This window comes from Xiphias gladius, chromosome 10 (genome assembly GCF_016859285.1).
Source record: "Xiphias gladius isolate SHS-SW01 ecotype Sanya breed wild chromosome 10, ASM1685928v1, whole genome shotgun sequence".
Taxonomy (NCBI): Eukaryota; Metazoa; Chordata; class Actinopteri; order Istiophoriformes; family Xiphiidae; genus Xiphias; species Xiphias gladius.
The window spans coordinates 14,640,078-14,661,867 of NC_053409.1; the positions used below are offsets into that span (position 1 = coordinate 14,640,078).

The 21,790-nt window shown below is 42.8% G+C and overlaps 1 protein-coding gene and 1 long non-coding RNA gene across 2 annotated transcripts; one reads left to right on the forward strand and one right to left on the reverse strand.

The window, feature by feature from the left end:
• Positions 1-314: 314 nt before the first annotated feature.
• sox11a (SRY-box transcription factor 11a) lies at positions 315-3,459 on the reverse strand. Its single transcript, XM_040138103.1, has one exon. The coding sequence runs from the start codon at positions 3,241-3,243 to the stop codon at positions 2,143-2,145; it is 1,101 nt and encodes a 366-aa protein (XP_039994037.1). The 5' UTR covers positions 3,244-3,459; the 3' UTR covers positions 315-2,142.
• Positions 3,460-3,934: 475 nt separating this feature from the next.
• Positions 3,935-14,449, forward strand: LOC120795870. The gene is made up of 3 exons (XR_005708284.1): positions 3,935-4,110; positions 7,857-7,952; positions 14,219-14,449. It is a non-coding gene; the product is annotated as an uncharacterized LOC120795870 (long non-coding RNA).
• Positions 14,450-21,790: the final 7,341 nt, after the last annotated feature.

Genomic DNA, 21,790 nt, shown 5'->3' on the forward strand with positions numbered 1-21,790 from the left:
GACCTCTGTTCGCACAGCTCTCGGGCCGTTCTGTAGTGGACAGAGTGCTACTTTTCTGAATGGAAGCCAGACAGACAGAGAGCACCCACACACTGAGAGGAGCGGCTCCTGTTTCCAGCTCCGTCGCCAAGGGGACCACCGAGCCCACCAATCACATCGCGCTGCCCATGGAAGCGGGCGATTCAATTTCTTAAAGCTGCAGTGTCCGTTTTAAGAGGGGTGTTGGGGGAAGAGAGTTCAACAAAAACAGCACATTTGAAACAGGAAAGCACCTCAACACTGCAGTTTACAAGTTTTCCTTTTTTCGTTTTTATTAAATGTGAATTCACATGTTAGTTTGAGCCCATCCATTTCAGAGTATCCGCCTACATACAAAATAGGCATCATTCTGTCATCACATCCTTTTCAAACGCAACAAATAACACATTTGTGTACATATATTCACAAACTGAAAGGACAGTCGATGGTGGTAGGTACTTATTTATTAAAAGATGAGTCAAAGACAGATTCACACTTGGAATGTGAAGTAACTACTGCCTAGAACTTCCAACAAAATGTCTTGGCATATAATTAGGTCATATTCCAAAACCTTTTATCAAACAGACTTCATATGTAAGACCCACATAAAAATAAACAATATCTGCTTTTTTAAGTGCAAGAAATAAAAAATACAGGTTTATGGTTAATGCTTTAAAAAAAGAAGGCAGTCTTCAGTTTTAAAATAAAGTTTCATTTCATGAAACAGGACTATGGAATGTTCTTTTTTGCTTGCTTGTTAAACTAATGCCAGACCACCACTCTATCAGACTATGCCCTTTTGCAGAACTCTTTTTTTCCCTAATTTTCTGTCAGATTCAAACTGTTTGGTGTCAGATATGCCCATTGCCCAATCTTATGTGTCAAATAACATTCAAATTGTGATAGTTATCAGTATCTATAGTATGCAACACACCATGAGGCCATATTAAATTGTTTTGTATCAGTTCCAGCTGATTTGTTTATTTTTCTGCCTGGACAGGCTTCAGCATCATAACATGAAATGATGTTGACAGTGCACAAGTCTGTTTTTCCATCACTTGCTACAATTGTTGATGGTCTGTATCTTAAGAGTATATATTGCACAAAAAATGAGAGGGGGAAAAACAGTATGTGCCATAAAAAATACCAAAATCCAGTTTCACACCTGCGATTGGGACCCATCCACATATCACGAGTATGATATACATAAACTCCTAACTTTACTATATTACAGTACATATACAATCTCGAAACTAGTTCCAGCTCTGAGGTATGTGTTCCCCATGATGCCATTGTATCGTCTACAAATACTCAACAAATCTGCTCTACAACTGTACAAAACCTAGTTTAAAATCACAAGGCATTTTTGATGCAAGTTTTAATTTAACTTAATCCTTAAAACCAGGACTCCCTTGCATGCTAAAAACAAATGATAAAGGGAAGAAGTGCCTGAAACTCACTGAAAGCACAGTAAGAACATTCCCTTTTAACTGTACAAAAATATGCCTGAAAATATCTTACTTTTCTTTTAAAAAGATGAGGTCTGTTATGTATCAAAATGTTTCCTCCACACCTGTATTCTGCAGAGGTTTAGGCTGCTTAATTTTCCAAACCAGGAGGTAAACGGAATCAGTTACAAAAAAACAAACAAACATTTGCGGCATTTAGAAATTACATAAACCGTTGTAAAGTAACATCCTGAACAATTGTCAGTTCACAGATTTGCTTTGAGTCAGTCCACAGTCCGTTTTCAGCTCCCTGCAGTTTTTTTGTTTTTGTTTTAAGAGGATAAGATGCATAGAAGTTCACGTGTTTTTCCCTTTGCGGTCCGTTTAAGCTGAACAGTAAATGCAGACCTACGGGGGGAAAAAATCCATAAAACCCTGTCATGCTGCCAGAAAAAAAACGTCTGCAGACTTTGCTTTTTTTTTGCTACCAGCTTCATAAGCATCTCATTCCTCAAACCTCACCTCGCCTCCTGGTCCTCCACCTCCCTCCAGGACCCTTTAGAAAAACCCACAGGAGGCAGGGCTAGGGACAACTTGACCAGGACACATATATAATTTCATTTCTCCCTTCTCTGTTATTACTGGAGGAACTTTTTTTTTCTTTTCTTTTCTCAATTCAGTATGTGAAGACCAGGTCGGAAAAGTTCGCCTCCAGCCAGTCCCCGGCAATCATCTCACTCAGTTCTGGCGTGCAATAGTCAGGGAATTCAAAGTGAGAGCCCAGGCTGCCCTCGCTGAAAGAGTCCAGGTCCTTATCCACAAGAGACAGGGAGAGGTTTCCTGAATTGGGGTTGCCCAGCTCCGAGCCTGGGGCGCTGGGGGCGAAATTCAAACTAAAGTCAAACAGCAAATCGTCCGCGTCCTCGCCGGAGGAGGAGCTGCTGCTGCTGCTGCTGGAGGAGGAGGAGGATGTGGAGACCGACCTGGAGGATGCTGGTGAGACGGAAGCAGCGTGCAATGTGCTCTGCTTCGTAATGTTTTTGATGTTGTAAAAGAGTCTGTTGTTGTTCCGCACTTCTTCGTACATGCTCGCCCCCTCGGACTCGGCCGAGGAGCTCAAAGTTGGGCTCGCGGGAACTTTGGCTACATTGTACGGCCTCAGGCGCTCCTCGTCCCCCGGCTTAATCCCCATCCGGTAGTCCTCTTCGTAGTCGTCGTCTTCGTCCTCGTCGGTGAGCTCACTTTTCACAGTCTTTGTAACTTTTAAGCTGGGGAACACGCAGTCCTCCCCGTAGGCGTGAGAGGACTTCGAGCCGCTCTTAGTCTTTATCTTTGAACACTTCTTGCTGGGAGTCTTTGCAATTTTACCGCACTTCTCCGGAGACGGTGCTGATGATTTTGAACTGTCGAGCTTTGGTTTTTTCTTGGGTCTGTACTTGTAGTCGGGGTAGTCGGCCATGTGTTTTAGCCGCAGCCTCTCGGCCTCTCTGATAAACGGGATCTTTTCGCTGTCCTTGAGCATCTTCCACCTCTTCCCGAGGCGCTTGGAAATCTCGGCGTTGTGCATGTCCGGCGACTGCTCCATGATCTTTCTCCTCTCGATTTTGGACCAGACCATAAATGCGTTCATGGGTCTCTTGATGTGACCGGTGGCTGTCTTGCACCAGTCCGGGTTTATCGCTACGGGGCTGCATGCCATAAATTCACTCTCCTCCGAATCGGTAGCCTCCCTGGACATGCTCCCGTCCGTCTCGCTGTGGTCTGTATGCTGCACCATTGTCCTCTGTTTCAAGTCACTCTGCGTCCGGACGCTGCAGTGTCTAACAGCCCCACACTGCCAAGACCGCTCGGCTCTCTGTGTGTCTGCGCCCGGTTCGTCCACGTCCTCTGCGTTATGCGTGTGTCTCAGGCTCTGCACTCTTTTTCCAGAGTTACAAACTGCCTTCTTAACTAGTTATCAGCTTTTTCATGTCCCCTGCGTCACGCGCAGCCATCCAATCACGTCCCTTCCACTCCGCCCTGCAGACTCCATCCAAGACTCCCCTTAACCCTTTTATTCCTCCCTCCCGTGCTCTCATTGGAGTGGAGGTGGGGATTTGTGGTACACAGTGTCTGGGGCAACACGCCGGGCGAGACAGGCATATTAAACACACAGTTAGCACTATGCGCGCCTGGGATGAACATCACACACCAACGCGCACATAAGACTAAATCCCGTTTCCCTTATTTTCAGAGTGAAGAAGGAAAACACGTAACAGAAGAGGTTATTCTCCAGGCAGACATCTACTCTTTTTGCAGATGTGTCTGGAGGAAGAGATGGGGGCTAGGCTGTGTTGTTATTTGCCCCCCCACACACACACACCTTAGGTTGGATACTGAAGGTGGCGCTTGGACACTGTTGCAGACGCCTGGATGCGTCGCTGCGCCCGCCTGCCCGACTTCCTGCCTGCTGTAGAAGGACACATTTTAGCAGCTGTAATGGCTTTAGAGGAAGGCTCGATGTTATCATTAACTGCAGTGTAACCTCATGCATTTCACACTTGTCTCTGAGTGGCCGAGTGTCATGCTATCACTTTTTTTTTTTTCTTTCTTGTGGCGTGGCAGCTTTCCTGTTTCCATGTCCGCATTTGAACGAAGGAAATAGGTCAGTAGTACATTCTGCTTTATAGATGTTGTTTATAGTGTGTGAGCTCCCACAACACGTCTGCAGAATCCCATACACCCTAATTGATAAGAATTTTGAGGAAACATTCACAAATACATACAAGTAATTTATGTTATATCATTTCTATATATATAAAAAAAAACATTTTCACATAATACCCAGAATCATCAAGTACAAACACATGTTTTGATTTTCTTATCCATTTGGATTAATGCTCATGTAGTACAGTATAAAGCATGCAGGCAAAAGCAGCAACTCTCATTCAGATGGCAACATTTGGCCGTGCAGCCTTGAATTGAGCCCATACAGCCGGGCATGGATGGAAGGCTCCCTGCTGAGTTTGCTGTGTCAAGAGGCAGTGTAGCATCTAGCTGGCGTCTCCTGCAGCCCCTCCGCCCTCCTCCCCGCCGGCTCTGGGTGGTAGCCAGCAGTGCTATTGGAGGCTGGGGCGATAAGGCGTCCTGCTTTTTTTTTTTTCTCTGCTTCGTCCCCTAGAGGGCAATCACTTACCCTTTTGAAACCCCCCCCCCCTCACACACACACACACACACACACACACACGCCCAGCCAGCCACCGTATTTTCCCCAGCTGGGGCTTAAGATGTGTCTCTACTGATACCGAGAGAGGCTGCTAGAAAGGCAGAGAGAGGATAGCAGGGAGAAAGAGAGACAAAAAGAGGCACACAGGGGGAAGAAGACAAGGGTAAGGAGACTGAGGCAGTTTGAGGGAGAGAAACGCTGAGAGATAGAGGGGCTCTTGCCTTTCCATCCTTGGAGAAGAGAGGCAGCCCTCTGTCTGTGTCTCTCTCTCATACAGAGATAGGGCTGAAATGCTTTATCATGACCACCCTATGCTGATTAAGCCTTATCAGATATATGTGTTGGAGCAGGAGTCTCAGGAGGTTGGCGCATGCACATGCATGTTTTAGGCTACTGTCGGCGTGTTTTTTTCTAATAGATTCATTTGAGCGGTATTTGATCTTCTGATCAGTGCAGACGTGGGCTGAAGAGATTATTTCAAATGAGCTGATAGCAGGGTATCATATATCGGTACAATTTGCAGGCACATACTTACTGCATATCTGTGTGGAATTCTAGAAAATTGTCCTTGGTTGCACATGAAAGTCTGATTTTCTGCTTGGGTAAAAAATAATCTCAATTACTTGGTATTATTTTGTCCTGATTTGCCTAAAAGGTTCTTATCCCTCCACAAAAAAAATTTAAAAATATTGAACTGTCATATCAACCACAGTGATAGTGTTACCTGCAGTATAGTGCTTGAACCTTTTCTGCAATTTGGCGCTTGTCTATTCATATCTCGCCCTAGCCCGCTCCAGCCAGCCTTATCTCTTTATATGATGGTTTCATGCTGGACATGAATCACAAGTCTGCTTAATGATGAGCATGCAGGGTGGCTGTCCTGCTCATTAGCATGGCTCATTATTGGCTGTGAATGAGGTGCTGGTGGCAGCCCATACAGCCTATGACTCATCTTAGTGAGGGTCTCAACGCCACGCCTGCCTCACACAGATGCACCAGTAATATACCAACCGCTTCCCCCTCCTCCCACCCCACCTCGACTACCTCATTCAGTGACTGGTGATCAGAGTGAAGAGGAGAGAGAGAGAGAGAGAGAGAGAGTTGTGGGATACTGGAACATGTTGTGTTTTCATTTAATTTTCACTCTAGAGATTACATATGATTAAACTGTGAAAATCCAGGGAGCTGCATTATCACTGTGTGATTTCTAATACCATGCGCTTTCCAATACCCCAAGGGCAGATGTTTTAATGCTTATTTGCTGCTTTTCATGTCAAGGGACAGGACATTTTATTCCAGAGCGATGGAGTGTTGAATTAAGTGATGGTTTTCATGTACAAACATTGAAAGAGGGTTTCAGGAGAAACAATTCCCTTTGCATTGCTTATCTAAAAGCCCCCCAAAGCAGCTGCTGCTCTCACAAAGGGCCAGTGAAGCGTTAGATCAATACTTACCCTGGCCAGAGGCTATCTGATGTTCAAAATGCATGGATCCATCTCCTCTGCATAGCCCTGAGACAGGTGTGGACTTCTGGAAGCCACTATCTGATGGCTTGACAATGGGCAAAGGAGGGGGGGGGTTGGCGGTGAGGAAAGGGGGGTTGTTTGGGTCGCACATAAAAACGCAAATTACCTCTTCACTTGACAGACACATTCTTCAGTATACTGTGTACTCAGGTTACATTGTATATTGCTACGCAGTGAATTTGTGTTTTTCTAGCCCATACAGTGGAGTCACTTAATGGTAATCTGGCACTATGCATAAAACTCATTTAACAAGTTCCATCACTTTGCAAGTGATATAAGCTAAATCCACCCATGTGTCTTTCCATGCAGACTTCTATCCAGGCTGTGGCTGGAGGTGAAACCTAATTTCAGTTTATATATCTGAAGATGTATGGTTTGTCCGTTCGTTGCCAGATAACTGCAACCCATTTTGTTGTCTTAACTTTTGAGATGATACTAAAACAAGCAATGGCAGCGGCAACAGAATTCGTTTCGCTGGCCGCCTGTCGCTATGGTTTCATTCCTCAAAGATCATGCTTTCTGCCTCTCTTTCAAGATAAGAAGAGCTTTGACAATAAGGAGGATGTCACAGCAGTCTGGAGATTGTTGTTTTACCAAAAGTGTTTGGTGCCTCTGAGGTCATTTTATGCCTTGTTGTTGCTTTACATTCTCGACTCAATGTAAATGTATCTCCAGGGTGTCAGGTTCTTTGTTGACCTCCTTGATGTGGTCTCTGTCTCTCAAGGTCTGATGCTTAGCAGATACTTGAGACTGGAGTATCTTGTCGCGAGTGTAAACAGCTGATGCTTGAGCACTGTGCTGGAATGTTTGTCACAGGGACACACAAATTCAATCAGAGGCCATAGCTGCTGGCGCTGTGTGTACACTTGTACAACCCTATGTACTTATTTAAAAGAAGCAAACATTATTCTGAATTCAGTCCATACATCTAGTGCACTGGATTTTGTAGCGCCAAATTCAAAAATAGCTCACAAGTTCTGTATTGTTGCACATTAACCGCTGCAAGAAAGAGAGGAAATCTAAACTGATTTCTAAGTAAATAACATTACTGTATTTCTTATGATACACAGTGGTGGAAAGTAACCAAGTAGTAAATTTACTCAAGAACTGTACCGTAGTACAGAGTTGAGGTACCTGTACTTTACCTTAATATTTCCGGTTTATGCTCCTTAATATTTCTTTTCCACTACGTTCTAGAGGTAAATACTATATTTTATAATCCACCACTTTTACAGTATATGTGTATATACTGTAGTACAGTTATTTTGCAGACAGAGATTACCAGAGAATAAGCGAAATTGCATACTGCATATACCAATAATGTTATAACCAAATTCAACAACCTTAACAGTAAATACTCATCCAACCACTCTAGCATGCATAGAACCCTGAGGGAGACTATAAACTTTGACTGTAGCCAATGTGAGCCACGGGGATCAGTGTGGGTGTAGGACAGAAGTAAATTTGAAACTTAATACTTTGCGACTAAGGCAATTATTGCACTCGGGAATGTGAGACATGTGAATTAGATTTTTATTAGCTGGCTACATTTTACCAGTGTCTGTACAGGTGACAACTGTGTGAATTTTGTAAGAAAGCGTGAAGAGTTTCCTGTCTCAGTTCCTGTCTTTTCCTCTTTCTCTCTCTCTCTCTTCACAGACTCTTCTACAGACGATGCCCCACAAAATAACGGGAATCCACTATAGCCTGAAGGAGGTGACATCATCCTGGAGAAACTCTGGCTTACACAGTACAGTATGTTCTACAGTAATCATATTGCCATGTCATTCCCCATAAGCTCCGGCCATCTAAATCCTTTAATTATATACCAGCAGCATTGAAGCGGTGTTTACTGTAAGAGTCCAGAGTACCTAGTTTTGTATTGTACATTGTGCCCTGTGTTAATAAACTTGTGTGGAAGAAGAGCCCTCCAGGCGCTCACAGTCACTGTAATGAGAGTGTGTTTAGTCTGGAGACTGTGTAGGACTAATGCTGATGGATTGTATGGCTGCAGGTCAGGTCTTGCTCTCTCCCATACTGGTGGAAACTATAGAAATAGCAAGGGCAAGTTTCATTTGTACAATTATGAAACATAATGCATGACAATCCAACATAGTTATTAAAACCATGTTGATACAAGCTAGATGAAAACTACACATCATTACCATAAGAAAATACAAAATGAGGAGTTTACAGTTGGTCTTTGGTTGTAGAAGAGTTCTCCAATGTAATTTAGTTGCTGCAGTCAAACATAATGCCAATGCACCGTCAATCTTGGAGAAGTAGATCTGTTGATCATGTTTTCCCCGAGCAGTTGATTTCTAAGAAGTGTGGGACTTTTCCCACTGAAGCCCTGCTGCTCTGCTTCCCTGCTGGCCAGCCCAGACTTGCCCCCTCACGAGATAAGATAGTGTTGACTACAAGCCAGTCTGTGTAGAGACTGGTGAGGGGCCTCCGCTGTGCTTAGTCACCCTCAGTCGCATCCTGTGCTCTGAAGTTTTACTGGTTTATGATCTTTGCACCACCAGTTGAATAGTGACAGTTCAAAGCAGCATAACAAATTGAGAATCCATGCCCCGTGGACATATCTCAGGCAGCATTGTGTTAGGTCCTTAAGGTTTTATAATTAGTAGGTAGGATAGCCAGACTTAAAGTCAGGGACTATTAGTTTTATTTTTCTCTTGATGGATACCACACATTCCTTATTTTGATGTTTAAGGTTAATTGATTACTGTAAAGTGTCTTATACTAAAATAATGATTGCACAATGACAGTTGTAGTGTAACAGTCACACACTGAGCTTTGGGCATGCTCATATTTAATTTATTGCCGTTACAATCTGGTAAGTTTTTATGGGTCTGAACAACCACAGAAATGCATTTCCAAAGGCAATTTCCCCAAACCAGTTTTCATCCTTTAATTTTATTAGATCTATAGAAACCAAACCTAATACAAACGGTGTTTGTTATACGAACTAATTCAAGAATACTGTGGCTTATTTGTCAGCCATCCCTTGTGTATTACTTTCTCAACAAATGAATGAAAGCGATTCCTGTCAAAAGCTTCAACATGGCCGGACAAAAACAGCATTGCGAAAATCAGCCGCATCAATCAGGCTTTAACCTTGAAAACAAAAACAAGAAGAAATGGACCCACAGAGAGACAAACACCTGAAGCAAATCTGAGCATTCACTCGTGTTTGAACAGTGAGCAGATAAGATAGCTCAAAGTTATCAGCACAAGATGAATTCCCAGAGGAACCCCCAGCAGGGGTTTCATCAATGTAGTGGGAGGGAGAAAATCAATCCCTCAAACCCCATCTAGTGACAAATAACTACCTAAAACTGAAGCGAAAATAGTTGCACCCTCAGCAGCTTTATTCAGTCAAAAACAGGAAGTCTAAAAAGAAAAAAAGATGTAAAGGACTGTCATTCCTGCATGACGATAAAACACCCCAAGTAAACACTGTGATACTTTGTAAACATAATCATAATCATGTGGGCCAGAGCGAAAACATACTTTTTTTCCAGTTCTGGGGCCAACTCTGGTGATGTTGCACACCAATCTCAAATCAGATGGAATAGACTTTCGCTTATTTTCCACCCTCATTCATCACATTTATTCATTCATTTTGACATGAAAATGAGAACTGGAATTAGAGAATGTAGTGTCTTTTGTATGTAGATTTGAACTCTGCAGAGAAGGTCATTTCAATATCAACCTTTATACGCTGGCTGAGTCACAAGTAAAGTTTTCCTCAAATATGTTTATGTTCTGAGTGTATGTCTGGAGAGAGGTGCCACAGAAAAAGAGAAAACTTCAATGGAGTCCTGTGACTTCCTTTTTACTTGGCATTACATATGCACATATAGACTGGTATTTTCCCCAACATTCCATTCATATCAGAGCCTCAGTATGTCCTCTCCATACACTGACTCACTGCCCTTTCCTTCATGTCTCTTAAGGATTTCTTAGACAGGCTTCAAGGAAGATTTTCATAAATGTCCTCTTTTGCAAATCCTCCACATCCCTCTGTATGCACTGAGAGCTATCTCTATCTTAACAGTAAAGGTCATTGGAGGAGACTTAGGGATATGGAAAGGCTAAGCTGTGTGCATGGGATAGTGTTTAACAACTATCTAGAAATCAATTGAAGGTTTGGTAATGAGTGTGTCAAATCGCAGTAGCACACCAACTCAGGTTTGGCAAAGCTTGTTTTTTTCATCAGAATGTTCTTAGTCATCTTTAACAAGTTAAAGATCTGGCTTTTGGACGTTCTTGATTATGGTAAAAATATTCAAAAACACAAGTCAAGTTTTAGATATTGTTCTATACATCAATAGTCACAGCCTCTAACCCTTGATTGCATATAACACCTTGGTTAGACACTGATTATGTTAATATATGTGTATGATTTTCTTTACTGATTATGTTAATGTGTGGAAGTAATTTTACCACTTTCAAAAATGAAGCAGGCTTTATACCTGCATATAAAATTTAATATAAATCTGATATCGTCAACAAAAACCTCCCCTTTATTATTCTAGTCTCAGGGGGTCTTTATAAACTGAGTTCCACTGTCAGTAGAGGAGCTCAGGATTACATGATAAGAGCTGTAAGACAATTCAGATAATGACCAGGAAAGCAAAGTTTCGGGAAACCATGGAAAGAATGAATTTAGTCATAAATGTGTGAGCGGATTACCTCTTCTCTTATTTCCAACATTTCCTCTTTGATACGTCCCTACGCTAATCTCATTATAAGTGTCTGTCAAGCATACATGACAATTCATTTTAACAAGGTAGAGTTCCTGCTCCCTTTAAATTCACAGCCTTCTTCACAAATGAAAACACATGAGCGGCTCCTCTGGAAAAAAAAGTTATAGGCTAACAAGGAAAAGAGAATAAGGCTTAGCACTTTTGATCATTTCAAACCCTGACTAACAGAAATAGTTGAAATGTGAATGTATTTTTCTTGAAAATGCATTTAGCTACTACGTAGCAGTTTTAAGTAGTATAATGACCTAAGAGGCTCGCAGTTGGTGCCTGGAGTTTTCTTGGTGAAGTCGCAATAAAAATCTGCATTCAACAAATATTCATAAATATTCATGCGTCATGTTTATTCTTTTATGTGGTTCATTGTATGACTCTTTATGGTGTATCAGTGATGTGAATTCTGGTGGGTGACTTTCAGGTGAAAACTTGTTTCTCATTTTTCACTTAAGGAGCTTTTATTCCCATTAAGATCGGGGCAACTATTGCCGCAAAGAATTGTGATTTGGCTTTCATATCAATATCAAGTAATATTGCAGATTTACCATGAAGGTATTTGAAGAAGAAAAGGCCAGCTCGTAAAACACTGAGTTTCCGACGAACCTGTGGAGGTAGCTACACATAATTAGTGTCTTGTTAATTGCGGAGAACCACTGTAACATACTTAGTGTGATGCTAGACTAAATTGTTTGCCAACAGAACATAATGATTTACACTCTGTAATTTTGTTTTGTGTAAGAGCTGCCTCCATTTTTCTTTTAACAAGAAATGTGAAATATCCTGAGGCATTATTTTTGAACTACTTTTATATAACAAGCTTATTGCATAAATAAAACATTTGCTTTCTGTCTGCAGGATATAGTGCAGCATCTCATATCACGTCTGGTGATATATGTAACTTTCAAAGCCACACTATCAAAGGTGGCTATAATAGGCTTCAAACTAACTGTCTAGATATATCTCAACCCTGTGATCTCTATCTGTCCATCACTGGAGTAATCTGACCATTGCGGATAAATACTGTGAAAGGTCTTAAAGCACTAGGAAGACCAGTACCTTAATCATGGCTAATCCCTGGTAGCTAGGCATGTCTTTGGGGGACACGGGATGGACACGTCACCCCAATTAGCAGTAGCTATAGCTTTAAAACCCAGTCATTAGGAGCCCATAACCTTCCTGTCACTCACTGTAGCTGCCGAAGCTTCTACTTAGTGCACTGTTAAAATTTGTCACATTTATGCACAACAGTTACATGGATTTGAGCACACGGTAGCATGAAACTCATATGCATGTGTGCCAGTGTACATACACTGATTTTTAAATGTCAGAAAGCAAATGGTGATAACGGAAGTCAATGCATATATGCAGCTTTCAATGAGGCAAATTGGGCATACCCCATGTTGCCTGCGGGTGTATAACATTAATCGGCTGATTTATGTATGACATTCCTCCAAGCATTAATATGGATAGACAGGGAATGTTGCCCAAGCTACAGAGTGCCCACAATGTTATGCCATGTTCAATAGACTCTGTAGTTGACATTTTAGAATTATACCTTGGAAAGAAACATGCATTTCAGATACTTTTCTTTTGGTTAATGAATGATAGGGGGACATGTACATGCATTTTGAATGTCCATATAACTATCGGCTCAGTATGCAGATAGGGTCCCTGGTGTTTTAGTGGGAGATAGTCTTTGCGGGCCTTTGCTAGTAGACAGTGGCGCATTAACTGTTATCTTGGCGAAAGCACCACCATTAAGCCTGCAACAATAAGTCCAGGGTCAAGGATGAACTTGAATGACAGCTCAGGATGAATATAATTGCCGAGGAAGCGATAAAGAGGGGTCTTGTACTCACACTAAAAAGCAGAATAATAATTTTTTCTCCAGGTTGTCTGCTCCTACATATTTTCATTCTTTGCTCCATTCTCAAGTGAAGAGGTCAGATATAAAGGAGGACAATGACCAAGCTAGTGAGATTGATGGTGAGGATGAACAGGCCAGCAGAATCTCAGCTAAATCAAAGCCATTCACCGTTAATGAAAATAAGAGAGAGACCGCACTGTAAATCATCTTATGGTCTAATGTATTAGTGATAATGAATTCACGCTGCCACATTTAACCTTAGTTTTGCAATTCATTATATTTGAGATTAACAAGGGAGGGAACTTAAGTGAACTGTCTGCAGGGAATTACAGCTGGGGCCTCATTGTCAATCAAGGATTGTGTTTCGATGTCTTTCATTAGGATTGGAGGAATTAAATAAGACTTTCTTCTAATGGTGGATGGCTCTCCCATTTAACGCTCTTCTTGCTCTCCCAAGATGGTTAACTCTTCATTACCCAAATTAAAGGCATCCATCTCTGTTGGCTCCTGCCACATTGCCATGACCTCTACCTGTCAAAACTTTCATGTAAGCTCTTGAGTGATGGATGATACCCCCAAACCCCATTGTCAAAATTATCCAGTGACTGTCCAACCCTCTCTGATCCATTCAATCCATCTACTCAGGCTACGTGCCACCAGCCATGATTTAACAATGAAGCTGAAGTGCTAATTTACTCTCATAGAAATTAGAAACTACCTTTTAATTATATGCCTGGGAGTGTTCTAAGAGTTCACATGGATCACCCCCAAAGCTTTTAACTTGACTTTGTGGGGTCTGATCATTTATATTCTTCAAACGTGTTATTTCAGGGGTCGTTCAACATACCTAGGACCAGAGGGAATTCGAGAAACCATCAGGAATAGGAAAGAAGGAGTGTTGAGTGTTAAAATCAATGTTCACATTTGAAGGTCACAGCGATTGTTAAAGGATATGATAAGATGGAAAAAAAACTTAAATGACCCAGTGCAAAAAATGTGAAAATATTTCTGAAAATCTGTGTATCAAGCCTGACTGAGAAAGGAATCCGTTTTCATACTATAGTTAATTGAATACTCAATACGGACTTGATGACTGATTTTAAAAAACCATAATATATGCAGGTGGCACTGATCAATAGATGATATGCACTCTGGGTGTTGCTGGTTCAGCTCTGGAATTTCATCATGCTTAACTGTTTATAGAGTGTGGTTGTTGACAAAGGAAGCACAGTTCTCTGAACTTCCTCCCTCTTTTTCCGTGTCTATTTGCATCACCTTCAGACACATGTAAATATTCAAACACATGCCACACGTCATACATAAAACATGATATAAGTGGTCCCATTCTTGTCTGACCTCTTGTCCTCCTGCTTCTCTCCCAGACAGATGTAGATAACACTACAGACACACCTCACTTCCTGAGAGGAGAGTTATGGCTTCCTGGGAGAGGCACTGCCGTCCCCTGGAGCCCATGAGGAGTTGGACAGCTACCTATGGAGAGGGCACATCTCTGACTTGTAGACCTGCTCTGAGGCTTCTCCTCTCACTTTGAGATCCTCCGTGTACCTGTCAAAGGGTCAAAAGGGTACGCTGGCTGCAGACAACAGGACTGTGTTTGTGCGTTTGGGCGTGCTTGTGTTTGCGTGTGTGTATGTATATGTGACCCCCCCCCTGTGACAGATGCCAGGCTGTTTATGTGTGAGGTGTGGGAGTGCTGGGTGGGCAGGTGGGCAGACACACATGTTTGCGAGTACGTGTGTGATGGGGACTGTGTGAGGTTTGTTGTGGGTGGGTTTGAGCAGTAGTATAATAAGAGAAACCGCGCTTGTCAGAATGTGCGGACATGCGTGTGAATGTATTTGCATACAGGGGCATATGTGTGGCACATGTGTCTGTACCTGCACACACTCCATCTAACTGCACGAGGAGTCAAATGAGAACCTGTTACCAAGCTCCATAAACACCCAAACCCAAAACTGCTGTCACAGAACCAGAGCATAACAGATGGGGGGCTGCTGCTCTGGAAGCCAGGCAAACGATGAGCTAATTGTAGTGAAGGAGGTGACTGTAGTTGGTTACAGCTTATTCAGGATTATGACTCAATCACTGAGGCTTATGGCACTTAGGTAATTATTTAATCAAAGAGTGGACGTGTCAGAAGAAGTCGACAAGAGATTAATTATAAGTCCGGGATGGCTTCAACTCATTGTTTTTACTGGCCCGCTGTCGTGACAGTGGCAGGAGGGAGAGTTGATGGGATCATTGGGAGGGTGAGTGACAGCACTAGTGGAGCAGGAATAATCAGAGTAGTGTAGTTAACACTAACCCCCCCTTAGCAGGGATTGGGATCAATATAGTGCTATCCTTGATTAAAATGTTTAATTAGCTGTATTAAGGTGCAATACAAAGCAAGGGAGAGGAGAGAAAACATCCTTTCTCCTCTATTTATGGATCAGTGGGGATATTTAACATCAGTGGGTGTCATGGGCTAACTGTTGCTCTATAGCTAGTGCCACCCTCACTTGTAGCTCAGACAGTATAACACAATGTGAAGCTATACGTGCATTTTTGAATGTGGGAAAGTGTGTGTGCTGAGCCCTCTGTGACAGCTATAGGTGAAGAGGCAGGCCAGTGTCAGTAAGGAGGAGGTGCATGAGTCACTCGGCCTATCCTTAGTAACCTGTCATTATTTATAGCAGACTGCAGGAGGATGAAAGGCACTGGAGAATTCTCTCTTAGTTATCTGCCAACAGCTTTCTACTAATAACTGTCATTCCTAAATGTACAAGGGCTTTCATGTCGGGAGGAGTGACCTGATGTACACTATCTCCACATCTGAGAGATTAGAGTGATGATGAATAAAATAGACTGCTCCCAAACTACTGCTACTCATCTTCAATGGCCTGAAGAAATGGCTAATTTAAGCAAAAAGTGGTGCCAAAATATGTCCTAGAACTTCTTACTGTTTAACTTTCTTTGTTGATATATCCAAGTGTAAGTAATTAAATGACTACTAAACAACTGCTAGACAGTTGTTTCATCTCTCATCTTTCTGTACTCATTCCTCTCCTTCTAAAGAGGAATGAGGATCTGCGAAGCTTTGTGCACGCTGATTCTAGGGATTCCCCTCCATGTGTTTTATCCAGTCCTACTGTTTTATTTGGCTGATGGGGAACAGGATGTGAGATTTACACCAGAAGAGAAAAACGGGGGCAAGTTGAGACACAAAGATGGACATGGTGGTTAACTCCCTGATCGTGTCATCAGAGAAGAGAGATAAATGGTGAAAGGAAAACAAGCAAGGGGAAGCTGACTATTTTTCTAAAAGCTGCACGGAAGTTTCTAATTATATCCACTTGGAGACCTGTAACCTCAACTCAGACACTCAGCCACACACTGAAACACATTAACCAGCATCTGCACACACACACACACACACACACACACACACACACATACACACCATTGCCGAGACCTAACCTTTGCTGGCCTTGCAGTCCCCTCCGAGCAAGAACCAAATTAGATGGCGAGAGGAAAATAATGTCCTCCCTCTTTGCTGCTGTTAAAGGCCAGTAATCCCTCATTTACACTGACATTAAGAAGAATCAAGTTTCACACTAACATATTCCTGTCATTAAAAATGTAAGGGAGAAGAGAAGAGAGGAGAAGGTGTGTACGAGAGGTTGATTAAGGGTAGGGCTGTCATGCCTGGTAATATGGACGCTAAGCCACAGAGCCCCCAGCCCCAGGCGGGCAGATGGTAGGGTGGGCAGTGAGGGGCGAGGGTCCCGTATCTCTAATTCTCAGCTGCACTTGTAATATATGTGCTATGTATGAAATGTGTTGGCAAGAATCCATGTCCTTCAACTCCTTATGTACCCCTGGTGGCTCCACCCGAGCCAGCTGTGTCTGTGTGAGCTCACTGGGCTCTGACAGCAGGGATCAAAACAACATGTGAACCAGCCGTGACACCGACCACCATCAAAACAAGTGAGCAGCCACGACAAGGCTCCCATAGCTACATCACAAGGGGTGAGGTGTGTGATGAGCGGTGCGGGGCATTCTGTGTGTGTGTCTGCGTTTGTGTCCCTATCACACACAACGATGGCTAATGCATTAGTCAGTCATTGTGTCACACTGTGATGTTGCTGAATACAATTAGCTTTTTCTGCTGCAACGGAAACCAAACGTGAACCAACATGAACTTTACGCTTTGTATTCAGATCAAGAGAAAGCTCAAAGCCCTTACAAACTTTGTTACTTTTTTTTCTTTCTTTTTTTTTGTAGAGTAATCAGACACACACACATTCTTACAGAAACATACCTCACAAAGACAGAGAGAATGAGAGAGACAGACAGAGTGAGTAAGCAGGAGACAGTGAGGGTTAGATGAACATTTCAGCAGTGTGCATGTACTGTATATTGATGGTTACCTTCCAGTCCATGTGGGCCAAAGACAGGAAATGTGTGCCTTCCTGTTTGATTATATTGGAACAGAAGAAGCTCAAATATAGACATGGGATGGTAGAAGTATTAGATAGGCCTGCTTATTTTAACTGCTGCACAGGTGTTTTCAATGAAGAAGCCCATTCATGAACCCATTAAATGCTGAGGGTATTAAAAAAAAAAAAAAGGACGGGGATGAAAGAATATTACAGACAAAAAATGAGGAAAACATCAAAGCCTCAACAGATGAAGTCTCAGTCAATTCTTAAATGCCCCTGGACTCAAGTTGTTCACAGCTGCAAAAAAGGAGCCCCATCCTTTGAAATTCTAAAGCAATCTAATGGACATGTTGGGGGGGTGGGGGGGTGGGGGGTGTATGGGTAAATTCATATGACCTGTGCGAACTGCGTTAATATATTAACCATATCAAAATCTATTCTTAAGAAACCTCACTCTGCTTTACTGTAGATCCAATAAAAAGTGAGAGTGATAGATGAAGATATATAGCAATGCGGCTCATCTTTCACGCAAGTGCATACACACACATGCACAAGTTAGCTCTGTCACAGATTTTTCGGAGGTTTTGTGGGCAGTATTCGTGGCTGACCAGAACAGATAATCAGTTGTTTTGCTAACTTCTTCTTCCTACAGGAAAGAGCTGACAGCCTTAGGCCATGACATAGGTCGCGTATTAGAGGCCTGCTGCAGTACCTTGGTGCCCACACACACACACACACACACACACACACACACACACACACACACACACACACAGTGATGCTCTGTGTTGCACTCACAGCAGATGGGGGCCTGAGTGACACATCCTGGCAGAGGAAGGTTACATCATGTAAATAATGTGATACTCTGCCAGACTTTAATGACATCAGATTTTAATTCCACCTCTGTTTTATGCCGTACACATACACACGCACACACATACACACACACATCTCTGTTTACTATTCTGGTTTGCATCTGTAAGCCTCAGCTGGCATTGAAATTATATTAATGGTAATTATGAATTTGATTATGACATTTTATCTTAATGTATTCTTAAGTTCAGAATACTTACTCGCACACCAAGGTATTTTGCTGATATTCTCCACTTGACAGTGCAGCCCTGCTAACCATATGCCGTTGAAAACTGATTATTAGATTTGATTAATGTGTATCATACACAATTACTGAAAGATAATTGAACACAGTGGTCGTTTTTGGCACTGCTCCCTGACAGTGGGCTTGAGCCGACACGACTAAGGGAGTTAAAAAGGCCAAGCAGCTGCAGAGGCAGACGTGCCTTCTGGTTGAGCCAAAAAAATGTTAAATGTTGAAAGTAGATTTCATTGTATTGTTTACTTAGAAGCCCCCAGATGTTGTGAACATGTGGATGTTTTATATGGTAGTTAACAGCAGGTCACGCTTAGACTGCCACTCCCTCAGAAACAATTAATAAACCGTAAACAGTCTAATATCCTCTCCGCTGAGCATTAAGTTCATACTGCTTCCATGCAGAGAAGAAAGGCAGTGAAAATCCGCTTTTGGTTCTGTGGAGGTGGTGGTGAGGGGGTTGGGGGGGGTGGGGTCGGGTTGGGCGGGGGTTTTTTACAGCTCCTCTGCCACAGAGCTGTAGCTGTGTAAATAAGGTGGTTCATTTGACCAGAAATGTGGAGACGGTGCTGCGACAGTAAACTTATCATGGTGCTGAACTTCCTGACCCAGGCTGTTGTTGTTTGCTGCTGTACACAGACACCTAATCCAAAAAGTAAGAGTAGTTTGTTTTAAGTGGGGCTTGTTCTAACATGATACAAGTAAATATAGCTTTTGTCTGGTGGTATCTGGTGTGATTAGTGTGCAATGAAAGGCTCCATTGAGCAAAGGAATCTGGTTTATGCAACATGTCTAATTATAAATGTATAAATGGATGACTACATCTCAGCTTTGACGGCAGATGGAAAATTCATTAAACCAAACAAGCGTAAATGGGAATCATGGAAATTCCTAGCTTCTGTTTATGCTTTTTTCGCTCAATCTTCACCTGTGCTTAAGGTTAAATGTATTAAACATTGGACTAGCACAAAGCAACAACGACACAATTTTTGAAGCAAACATAAAAGGTTAATTGTATCAATAGTTTCAAACATGCAGACCCAATGTGCAGGTTTGGGTTAAGTCATCACAGCCTCAGGAGCTAGCATTCTGAGTTTGGCTTATCCCTTACCCAGGATCCTCTAGCATGGGTGAGGGGTCACCCAGCCATCAGAGGAAGCGATCACTGAGTAGCTGACCCTTCCTCTGGCCCCCACCTTTCATCTGTCTCTCTGATTAGTTTGCCCATGTGAGATATAGCAACTTAAAATGAAACGCCCCATAGACACCCTCCCAGGAGAATCTCTCAAGCAAGATATATATACACATTCTTGCTGCTCTGCTAGTGAGTGCACTTTCAATTACAAGAGGAGAGGTGGGCCTTTAGATGTTCACTACTCATGGCTCGTAGCTCTGCTAGGTCTGTTGGCTTCTAGAGAGTAAATCCATTCACTTGCCTTCAGTGGCATATCAGGTGTCCTCTGGCTTGTCTCTCATGTGTGATTGGTGTGCTACTACCCTGCAGCTGCAGATGGGGCTCTGCTTGATGTGGTGGCATCCAATATCCATTCAATCTAGACATTATGTAATGGACAGCAAACAGAGGTTCAAACTAAACCTCACAGCCGCTATGTCTTCCCAGTCAGAATGTGGTCGCTGTGCTTATGGAGGAGGATATTTTTTGTGTTGTCCATTATTCTTTTTTGCATTTGATAATTCTATCTACCTTTTAATTTTCTTCTGTAATGTCTACATATACTTGTTTGGATTCAACGCATGCACTGACTGTCACTGGTAGTCACTGTGAAGCTGCATATTCTACTTGAAAGGTGTCACGTGTTCAAATTCACTACTCGAACATTAGGTACCTTTGTCTTGAATTATTGTGGAGAGGTGCAAAAAGAATGAAGTGTATCATGGGTGTAAAGGTGCTCTTTAGAAAAACAGGTACCTTTAAGTTGATTTCAAGATCTCCCTTTGCCTTCCACTTAGAGAAGTGTAGGCTGCGTGTTGATGCAGTCATCAGGGGGTGATTTGGCTGATATAAGAGGAGACCTATTGCTCATCAGAAAGCTATCCACCATGCTGATTGAGTCATATGTAGAGCCGCTGGGATAATTTGTCACAGGCCTGCCAGGTCAATGGACTTTGATTGGAACACGGTATGAACTCGAGGATTTGTACTGAGTTGAGTACTCTCACACCCGCACTCTGTCTCAAGATCTTTCCTCTCGCTCCGACACACTCTCATTTTCTCTACACTTCTGCCTTGTTTCTTCTTTTGTTTCTTCCTTTCTCAAACTTGATCAAAATCTGCCCATCTCCGCTTTGGTCTCTGCATTTCTCTCTGCCCTCTTTTCTCTCTGTCTCCCTGTATTTCCCTGGCCTCTCCCTGGCCTCAGCCTGGGGGCCCACTCTGCTTGTTGAAAGGTAACAGAATCTTCTGGAATGACCCACTGAAATCGCTGGGTTGATTCACTGATGTTTCTGTCAGGGAGAAGCACAAAGTACAGGACTGTGTTTCCCCCCACAAAACTAGAGGTGTCCATTACAGTGAGGATCTGTGTAAAAAGGAAGAAAAAAGGGGGCCCCGAGCCTGACTGGCCTGTTTTAATGTGACAGAAAGAAGAGGAGGTTAGTACATACACACGCACAAAGCACATACACAACCGCATATCTCCAAGAAGAACAGAAACCTTGTCTAAGACACCTGTTCATTTTGCTGTTAAGTCTGAAACTTTGAAACATGTGGCTTAGCTGGGGAGCTGTAAGTCTGCCAAATGCTTGAATATACAAGTTCAGCTGTGCACTGTAACTTTTAACACTTCACAGTGAAAATCACAGGCTCGCACTCCTAAGCCGAGTAACTCTGTTCCCCTTCATTACCTTTCTCCAGAAAAAAAGGAAGGAAAAAAAGAGGAAAGACAGCGAGGTTTGAAAGGAGGGAGAAAGAAAGGATGTGAACTTGAATAACTTCCAGAAGGAGCATGGCAAAATACCTGCAGTGAGTTTCAAAAACCACAAGATCTTTCATCTGACTGTTTTGGCATCGCTGGGTGGGAGCCTCGGCACTGACCATAACATAGGTATGCCTAATCCTCTTTCATCTACAATATTGCACAAAGGGAGTATCTGTCCGAGTGAAGAGGGAGATTCTGCAGACATAAAAGGCTGAAGGGGGAGTGTTGCATGTCTGTACCAACATTGTCCTGGTCCTTATTATTCTTTGCACATAGCTGTAAGTCTAAACAAGACCCGCTTCCTGAGGAGGACCGCTGTGCACTCACTGCACTCACGCTGGCCCTGGTGTTGTTCTGCTCCAGCATGTGTGGTGTGTGCGCGCGGGTGTGTGTTTGTGCGTGCGAGGCCGCGGTGCTGTTGAGATGACCCTGCTTTCTTTCTATAGGGGCTTTTCACTCTGC